The 9488-nt window shown below is 42.2% G+C and overlaps 1 protein-coding gene across 1 annotated transcript; it reads left to right on the forward strand.

Annotated features, from left to right (window-relative positions):
- The first annotated feature begins 389 nt into the window (after positions 1-389).
- TTC14 (tetratricopeptide repeat domain 14) lies at positions 390-9443 on the forward strand. The gene is made up of 12 exons (XM_041467878.1): positions 390-573; positions 652-773; positions 992-1191; positions 1561-1645; positions 1734-1863; positions 2460-2612; positions 3290-3361; positions 4394-4513; positions 4594-4716; positions 5416-5533; positions 7461-7570; positions 8016-9443. Exons 1-12 carry the CDS (start codon positions 416-418, stop codon positions 8968-8970), a joined length of 2346 nt encoding a protein of 781 aa, XP_041323812.1. The 5' UTR covers positions 390-415; the 3' UTR covers positions 8971-9443.
- Positions 9444-9488: the final 45 nt, after the last annotated feature.

Raw genomic sequence — 9488 nt, forward strand, 5'->3', positions numbered from 1 at the left:
TGACACCCCCGCTTCTGGCCGTCACACCGCCTGCTCGGGCCGTGACACCCCCGGTTCTGGCCGTCACACCGCCTGCTCGGGCCCCGCTCTGGGCGCTCCGGGCCGGGGCCAGCGGGGGCGCAGCGCCCCCTCCCGGCAGTACCGCCGCGGGCGCTGCCGGTACGGGCCGCCGCTGCCGAACCGGGCAGGATCCCCGTGGGGAAAATCTGTGTAATTTGCGCCGTGTGTTTAAATTGTTCTTTCTTTAATTACTGTCTGTTTATAAACTAGAGACGGGCCCGCGGACAGGACGGGCAGGGCTGCCGCCGCTCAGCGCGGTCCTCCCGCCCGCCGGGGGCGCTGCGGCCGCCCGGTCGCGCCCTGTCGCCCGAGCGGCGGTTCCCGTTCCGGGCGAGGCGGCGGCGTTGGCGCCGCGATGGATCGGGAGCTGCTCCGGCAGGCGCTGAGCCACCACGGCCCCGCGCTGCTGTCGCTGCTCCGCGCCGAGCAGCACGACAACCCCGACTTCCGCGGGCTGCTGCCGCCGCCCGGGGCCGCCCCGGAGCCGCCTCGCGGGGCCCCGCCGGCCGCCTGGTGAGGGGCGCCGGGGCAGCGGCCGGGCGGGCCGTGAGGGGCCGCGGGGCGCGACTCACCGCGTTCTCCTTCCCCCAGGAAAGAGAGGGCGAGCATCGACACCGAGATAATGCGCTTCATCGCCAAGAAGGCGGATCTGCTGTTCGCGCACTCGTGGAAACCCAACGGGCCGATCGAGGACAGCATCGAGGAGAATGAGGGTGTGTGAGTTGGGGGCGGTCACTCTGTAAGGACAGCACTTGAATTTGCGGTAGCTTTAAAAAGAGGCTTAAAATTTGTCCTGTTGATTTTTATAGGCTATGCGTAAGCTTCCTGTTAGCACAGGAAATCATATCTTCACGTGTTTTGCTGTGGTCAAATATTTTGTGATGTCAGGGTGCAGCCTGGCCGTTTGTAACTGGTTGTGCCCTTGTTGCAGAGTGTTACGCTGTCATGCCACCCCTGGAGAGGTTCCTGGAGGTGCCCAGGGAGGAGAGGAGAGAGCTGTTCTTCCGCGACATCGAGCGCGGCGATATCGTGATTGGGAGGATCACATCTATCCGTGAATTTGGCTTTTTCATGGTGTTGATTTGTCTGGGAAGTGGTGTCATACGGGAAATTGCAGATTTGGAAATCACTGTAAGATACAGCTTTGGTCAATAGCTCATTTTTGACATTTATTTGTTGCTTCTTGCATCTCTTAATGGAGTGGAAAGTGTAAAGGTGAAACAGCTTTGGGATGATGGGTAGTGCCTGATTTTGTGGGCATCTTGTGATACTTTGCCCAGCCAGTGAACACGTCTTTCACAGCATTGACCCACGTTATTGGGATGAAAAGTTCATCATTTGTGAGTGCATGAATTTTTACTTGAACTAAGCCATATTTTAAGAATTGCAGTTCTGGTGTGCATTAAGCTTAAAGTAATCTTTTTTGGCATGCTCTTGGGGAGGAAAAAAGCCCCAACCCTATGGCTTCATTTATGACATTCCTGCTCTGTTGTGTTGCAGGCCCTGTGTCCTGTGAGGGATGTGCCTCCTCAAAGCAACCACGGAGATCCTCTGTCATATTACCAAACTGGAGACCTTATCCGAGGTGAGTAGCTGCAGAAGTGTCAGCAATGGATTTGTCTCAGGTTTGAGCCATTTCTGTGATTTTATCCCTCCCTCTATTATTTCTGTAGCTGCGCTCAAGGACGTTGACCGTTACCACGAGAAGCTGGCCGTGTCGCTTTACAGCTCAGCTCTTCCACCCAAGCTTTCCAGTACAAAATTGGGTGTGATCACCTCTGATGACTTCCCACTGCACTATAAGTAAGGATTTGCTCTTTGCCTGCCCTTGCTGGGTGCAGTCAGGGTGTCTGAAGAGCATCTGACAGGCTGGCTGTCCCTTAAACTCCACAGTGGGCTTTCTGATGTAATGGGCTGATCACATCCTCCTTGTTCTTCCTCTCTTTAGCATACTTGTGTCTGGATGTGTAGATGTGGTTGGCTTTTTAGCTTCTTTCCAAAAATATAAGGAAAGCAAAAGGCAGGGTGAGGTATCTGTTGCTTTTGGATGGTGGTAATAAACAAATTTAAAAAACCCCAAAATCATGGGAGACTGGAATATTAATTCTTAGCATTTTAAAATTCCCCTTAGAAGATGGGGACTTAGCTGTCTGTGATATTTGTCATGTTTTTGTATGTCCTGGCAGTAGGGGGTGGATGCCCAAATAGGTTTCAGAAGCTCACTTGAGGTAAAGGACATAAGGGTCAGAAAATAGCAGGAAAATACATACCCGTAAAAGAGAACAGTTTGTGAGCAGTAATACAGATACCATATGGGCATTTTTATTCTAAACATAAGCATGGTGAAATAGGGTACAGAGCCTGAGGTCTCATCTGTGTACATTGGTGCTGTTTTGAAGGCGAAGCCTGGAAGTTGCCAACACAGGAGAGACATTTGAAGAGGTTTTGCATCGTTCCCCAGGATTTGCTAATCCATCATTAGTTGAATATTTAGCAGAAAAACTGGGACTAAGTGAGTCAAATCCACCGTCTTTGCTGAGAAGTCTTCAAATGTAAGTGATTTTTACATTGTTCCTCTCCTGTAGCTCTGTGGAGATTATTTTAATCCATTGAAATAGTCTTGTGAGTGGGACACTTATACTTAAACCTTTTATATTTTGACTTGCATGACTGCAGCGTACACATCCTTAAATATTTAAAAGCAAGAGTCTTTAGATTTCTTTAGAGTAAGAAATTTGCATTTGAAATCCTATTGCTCTGAATAAGCAAGACACCTTACCACACACAATGTTTGATATCAGATACTTATGGAATATTATTATCCTGTCAGCATCTGTGGATTGAAATGCAGGATGTTTAGGTTTTAATGTCTTCTGACAGATGTTTATTCACATTGTTTATTTTACTAACAGGTTTGACCACTTTCATAAAATAAGAGTCAAATATATGCAATGATTGATGCTGTGACCCCTGTGTACATTAGGCTCAAAGCAGGTGTGGACTTTGTATGTTTTTGTTAAGTGTACTGCAGTTGTACTGGTTCAGTTCAGCACTTCTAGAATGGTAAAAGCTGGTTTCAGAAATATGAAAGAACAGGCCTGACTGAGGGAGAGCAGTAAGGCATGGACAAACAATATTTCAGTTTATTTCAGCTGCACTGTATACTGTAAGCTTAACTTTGTAGACTCAGACAGCCAGCTTGATGTTTTTATTTGTTTTTTCCTTAAAGTAAAAATTTCAGTGAAGAAGATTTTGCCCCTGCATTGAGGAAAAAACAGTCTGCATCATGGGCCTTGAAATGGTATGTGATACTTCTTCTTGTCAAAGCTTGTTGTTAGATTGGGTTGCAGATTATATTTCTGCAAAGAAAACACCATTGAAACAGCTTTTCCACTGCATGTGTAGCAATGTAACCAGATTATTATTGAAAATAAACCTATCTGCCAAGTGGGAATGTGACAGATAAAGTCCTGAGATTCAGTTCCAAAATGTGTGTCAGGTTTAAAGGAGTTGTTCTTAGAATACTTTTAATATCCTGACCCATTCTAGAGTTGAGAGCAAGATTTGTGATAACATCAAGCACACAATTTTCTGTTTTATAATTGAGTGTTGAATGACCTCATACTTGTCAAGTCATTTAAGCCTCAGACTGTGGATGTAACAAGTGCGCTTGCTGTCTTTGGAAAGTTAAATAGAGCAGCAGCCCTGGATATTTACTTTTGCTTTTACACTGTCCAGTGCATTTGCAATGTTAATTGCAGAAAAGATTGCATATAATGTTAAGTTAAATTTTAATTTTAAAGAAGAGTCTGTAATGAATTGTTTTAAAAGTCAACTTATATAAATTCTCTTCTAATAAGTTAATCTCTTGGAAAATGTACAAGAAGTGTTCAGGGAATATGAAATGTAAAGCCTCAGGATATTTATGTGAGGTGAGCTGGTTTGAGCATGCACCATCTGCCCATGCCACCTTGTGCCATTGCTCTAATGGGGATTTTTAGCTTTGGATATAATTAAGCCTGTTCAAGGTTAATGGTAGTAGATCACACATAGTTTTAAGCAGAAAATTACTTAAACAGTAATTCCATAAATGAAAAATAATGTCATATAGTAGCACTGTCTGCAGAAATGCTCTTGAATGCCTTAAGATATTGGATTCAAGACAGTACATTTTTGTGGCATTAGGTCAGTATCACCTAACTGAAATTCCAGTGTGAAGTACATAATAACAAGGTCAGGTTTTAACCTGTCCCTTGCTTTGAGTCATAATTTGTAACAGAACAATCTGCATAGACTAATTGTACATACTATTTTCTAAATATTTTTTCTCCAGTGTGAAGGCTGGGGTGGATTATTTTAAGGTTGGGCGCCACGTGGAAGCCATGAATGAGTACAACAAGGCTTTGGAAATTGATCCACAAAATGTTGAAGCTTTGGTTGCACGTGGAGCTCTGTAAGTCTGCTTATTTCACTTTTTTCCCCTTTTGTGAAAGAGAAGCATCACTGTTTCATATGCAACTTTCTGTTGTCTAGGTATGCAACCAAAGGAAGTCTGAACAAAGCCATAGGGGATTTTGAAGTTGCTTTAGAAAATTGTCCTACCCATAGAAATGCAAGGAAATATCTGTGTCAGACCCTTGTGGAAAGAGGCGGGCAGTAAGTGTTGGGGTTATGAGTTTGGTTGGTTGTTAACAAGTTTTCTCAAAATATTTTTTTAAATACCATTTTAGTGAAGACACAAAATGGCATCTTTCCTTCCTGGCTATGTGTTTAAAGAAAAATAAAAATCCTTGGAAATATCTCTCCTTGTGTAATTGGTTTACACTTTGTCCTCTGTCCCAGTTAAAATGCTGGCAAAATATTTGAGATTTAATCCTCGATATCCTTTTTAATCTTTGATACTCTATGCAAGCCTGGTATCCTACCAGTGAAAAAGTCCTGTGAATTGTTTGAATGTGTTCCAAAAGGTTTAGGATTGTTTGGTTATTTTTAAGTTTTGTAACAAAATTAAATTCTGTTACTCTGCTGAAATATTGGTGACCCACTCTAATGCAAAATTTTAGTTTTGAGTATTCAGGGAATAGGTTTCTTTAAGCCCTGCGATAAGAAGAGAGAGAGACAGTATTTTTGAAACTGGAATTGATACTTAAAAGAATAGTGTTACAGGTCAGAATTAGGAGATGCTAAGGTCAGAAATATTGTTTTTTGTTGTTAGTGAGGTGAGCTGAGATGATAGAGGGGGTCTCAGAGGGATGCAGTGGCAGTGTCATAGTGATAATAAGAAATACTTGCAAATAAGAAATAGCTGTCAAAATGTGTGTCCTAACTGAATATGAATTATCACTTGAATTTTAGGTTGGAAGAGGAAGAGAAACTGCTAAATGCTGAAAGTTATTATAAAAAAGCCTTGAGCTTGGATGAGACTTTTCAGGAAGCAGAAGAGGCCCTAACAAAACTCCATAAGCACATGCAGGTGATTCTTTACTTTCTTTTCATATGGTGCTCTCAGTGACAATAAATGAACATCAAAAATCATGCTAAATCCTTTGAACAGGGAGGGGTTAAATTGCTAGTTTGTCTTATTCTCTGCTTCCCTACTCCACAGTAAATGTTTTCTAGTGAGCATTATGGCTGTACCTACCAGAAGAAAGGTACCTCTTGGTGACCTCACTGTTTTGGGATAGTAAAGAAATGTCAGACAGTGGAGACAGGGAAAGAGCAAAGCAGGGATAAGAATAGCCCATCACACAGCATGATTAATGAGGTTAATTTAAAACATTCTGTGAATACAAAAGTTCAAAGTGTAAAACACTTCCCCAAATCAAATAAACATTGTTACCATAGTCTGGCTAGACCCTTGGTCCGTGGGGTAATTAGAGAGAGTAACACCAGGCAAAGCTGAGGCACAGGGAGCTCACATGAGAGGGAAATTAAAAGGTAATTTGAAGGAAAACAGCAGGAGGTGGAGGGTGGGCGGGCAGACAGTTTGAATATCTCAGCTTTCTCCTCTGTTGTCTGGTGGGTTTTCTCTCTCTTCCCTTGCACGCAGCATGTTTCCCAGGTGAGCCTGCTGGGTCTCTGCTAATCTGAGTTGTCATCTTTTCCCTTTTATTTACCTCCTTTGCTTGTGTTGTCTTCCAGAGTGGGTCAAAGAGTAAAACAGAGCACTGAGGAACAGGCTTGTGTTGTTCTGTGCTTCTGCATGTGAGGATGTACACAGGCTGGGGTAGATGGCCTTAGTCAGCAGTTCTTCAGTTGGTGGAGCCATAATGCTGACAGGATGTGTGGAAACAAGGGGGAAGAGGAGATAGGACAATCTGATAAAACTGAGCTACACCAGAGATAAAGAGGTGTAATTTGAGCAGTACCTGCATTTGGCCGCTTTAGAAAGAGATGTCAGTTAAAAGGATGAAGAATATTCTCAGGAAGTAGGAGATAAATGTTCCTCCTTAGACATTCTCCTGCGGTCATTGATGCAGCAAAGAATATGAGAGCTGCTATTTGTTGCTATGCATGGCCTTGGCTGCAGTGAAGGGTTTCCATTATTATAGCTGTTAAGACAGTTGTTGAGCTTTGAAAACTATAAATCAGACTTCCTGCTCAATCTGAACAGAGCTACTCTGTAGGGCTGCAAGTGACAGAAGTCTGATCTCTTATGGACTTAAGTAGTTTAAGGATTATTTATCTACTTAGATGCCCTCCTGCATTTACCTGTAACTTAGTACATGTCTGATACTGTCCCTGCTGTGTAGAATGGCTGAAATAACTGCAATGTTTTCCTGTAATTCTGATTATGTGTTTTTCTCCAATGCATTTCCCTCTGAACGGAACTGTTGTTGCTGTGCCTGCGTCTGGTGCTGCTCATCACCACCAAACCCCTGGAACTTGATTTCTTGCGTAAACTATGCATCAAACTGCTCTGTGAAATTGTTACCAAACGGTTTGTATTCAAACATGGCCAACTTGAATTCATCTTCAACTGGGTTCTGCCGTGTTTCTCTTGTAAACTACAATAATGATGACACTTTCCCTCAAACTCTTCTCTCTGTTTTGGTTGTTTGGGGGTTTTGTCCTTATTTTTCTACGTGTTGGTAATACTGGGGATTTTTTGCGTATTCTGTCTATAACTTTTGGGCTCTATGCTTCCTGGTGTGCTGGATGGGTACCACTGCAATGACTGGTCAAATATATTTTTTAATGGAATAAAAACTGCAATATGGTCCTTAAATATAAACCTGTCACAATGGCCAATACAAAATTCCTGAACAATATTCATTTTTGGTCTGGGAATCCTGGTAAAACATTCCTGGTGTATACATTTGGATGGGGTTGAATGGGGGTTAATACCCATGTTAACACTACTAATGTAATCTTTTTTATGATGCTTGGGTTCAAAAAAGAAATCTTTGGAAATGAGGGAGAAACAAGCTGCCAAAGAAGAGAGACAGAAAGCAAAGAAAATAGAAACAAGTGCAGAAAAATTGCGTAAGCTCTTAAAAGAAGAAAAGAGGTAACTGTTACATTCAGTGTACTGGTTATGTGGCAATAAGTGCAGATGAGACTGTGAGCAATTCATCTCAACAAACAGCAAGCTGGGGAGAACTTCTCCCTGGGTAAGCTGCTTTTCCCTCAGAATGTTTTTGTGGATAGTGTCCTTTAGTGCATAGAACCTTTAATGGAGATGTGTGTGGAAGAGAAGTTGTTTAAGGAATATTTTGCAATGTGACATTTTTGCAAAGTGTAATGCCATGTGAAATTGGGAAAGAGGGCTCTTATAACAAAATGTTCCGTGGATTTAATTTGTTGATGAAGAAATGACATTTGAAATTGTCATGTCAGTCAAGCTCAGTTTCTGTTCCCACCTTACAGTCCAAGCTGGGGTATGCAGATTTGCTTTCTATGTGTAGTTTTCACCTGACACTGAAGGTTATCTCACAGGTTAATTATTTTTTTAGGTTGAAAAAGAAAAGGAAAGTATCGACTTCCTCCTCCTCTTCTTCTTCATCCTCCTCCTCCTCATCATCATCAAGTGATTCTTCATCAGATGTATCAGCTTCTTCCTCCTCCTCTTCCTCTGATCACAAGAAACATAGGAAAAAGCGTCGGCATAGATCTGAGTCTGCTCGCAGCTCCAAAAAAAGCTCATCTAGAGCTTCTTCCCATTATAAAGATCAGAATAGGAAAGAGGAGTGGTATTCCCCTCCAGCTGATACCTCTGCTTCCTTTCTTAACCAAAGTTTTGAAGTGGAAAAGCTGCTGGAAAGGCAGGACAGCGTAGCGTGCCCAAAAATGGAGGTAAAAGAGAAAGACAGACACTGTTCTTTTTCGAGGACTTCAGGTGATGATGAAGACACTCTTGGAGGTAGGTCTGAAGATTCAAGAGATTCTTACAGTAGCTCCAGAAGTCAGCCAAGTCATAGCAAAACTGAAAAATACAGTAAGCCAGAGAGATTTTTCTCCAGTTGGAGAGGTCCTTCAGGTTCGTATCATAAATCAGATTATAAACCCAGGATGCATTATTACAGGAGATTTGAAAGGGATGGAGAGTGGAGAAGGGAGCAGTTTAAGAGACATGGCTCAGGTCAAGACAGGTATTACATGTCCCCAGGGTCTGACTATTCCGGCAGGTCAGGGGGGAAGTACAGGTCACATTCTAGCAGCTGCTCACATGAAGGTGACAAAGGTTGTGATAGTGACAGGCGGCATAAAAATGAAAGTGAGTCTAAGAATAGAAAAATCAGTTATGAAGACACTGATAAAACAAAGGAACCAGATGAAGAAGTGTCATTAAATGGTACAGAAGAAGCAGCAAGTGGTGTTAAAAGAAACCTGCCTCAGAACTTAGTTAACATTTTTAATCAGATAGCTGAGTTTGAGAGGGAAAAAGGAAGCAAGCAGAAGAAACAGTGAAGTACCTGAGAATACACTACTTGGATGAGTGTAGTTATGTCAACTTTTAACTTAGCATCTTGTGAGGAAATGCACACAAAGTGTGAGAGAAACGCAGAATTTTTTCTGCATTTCAGAATGTCAAAGAATTCTAAAAGATCATATAGTGGAAAGAGATGGAAGAATATCTTATATAAAATATCAGTTATTTAAAATACAAGTTTCCTGTGCTCTTAATTTGAGGTGTTCCTGTACAATATTCTGTCTGATGGGCTGAAATCCCTTGATAACCCTGGGTGTAGTTAGCTGTGCTCACATGAAATATGCACTTTAACAGCTGGGCTTGGTATTCCTTGTCCCTGGGGTACTATTGACTGTTGATATTCTTCTATCAAACTTAACTTCCAGCTATAGAAAAGGGATAACAGAATGAAGTCATGTGCCATCAATGTATATAGCCCATTTGATCATTAAATTTTCTTAGTTTTTCTTAATTTTTTGTGTCTGAGTTTTTGTGAATGTTGCTGGGATGTTTCATC

Source organism: Pyrgilauda ruficollis, unplaced genomic scaffold (assembly GCF_017590135.1).
Source record: "Pyrgilauda ruficollis isolate IOZ18807 unplaced genomic scaffold, ASM1759013v1 scaffold21, whole genome shotgun sequence".
Lineage (NCBI taxonomy): Eukaryota > Metazoa > Chordata > Aves > Passeriformes > Passeridae > Pyrgilauda > Pyrgilauda ruficollis.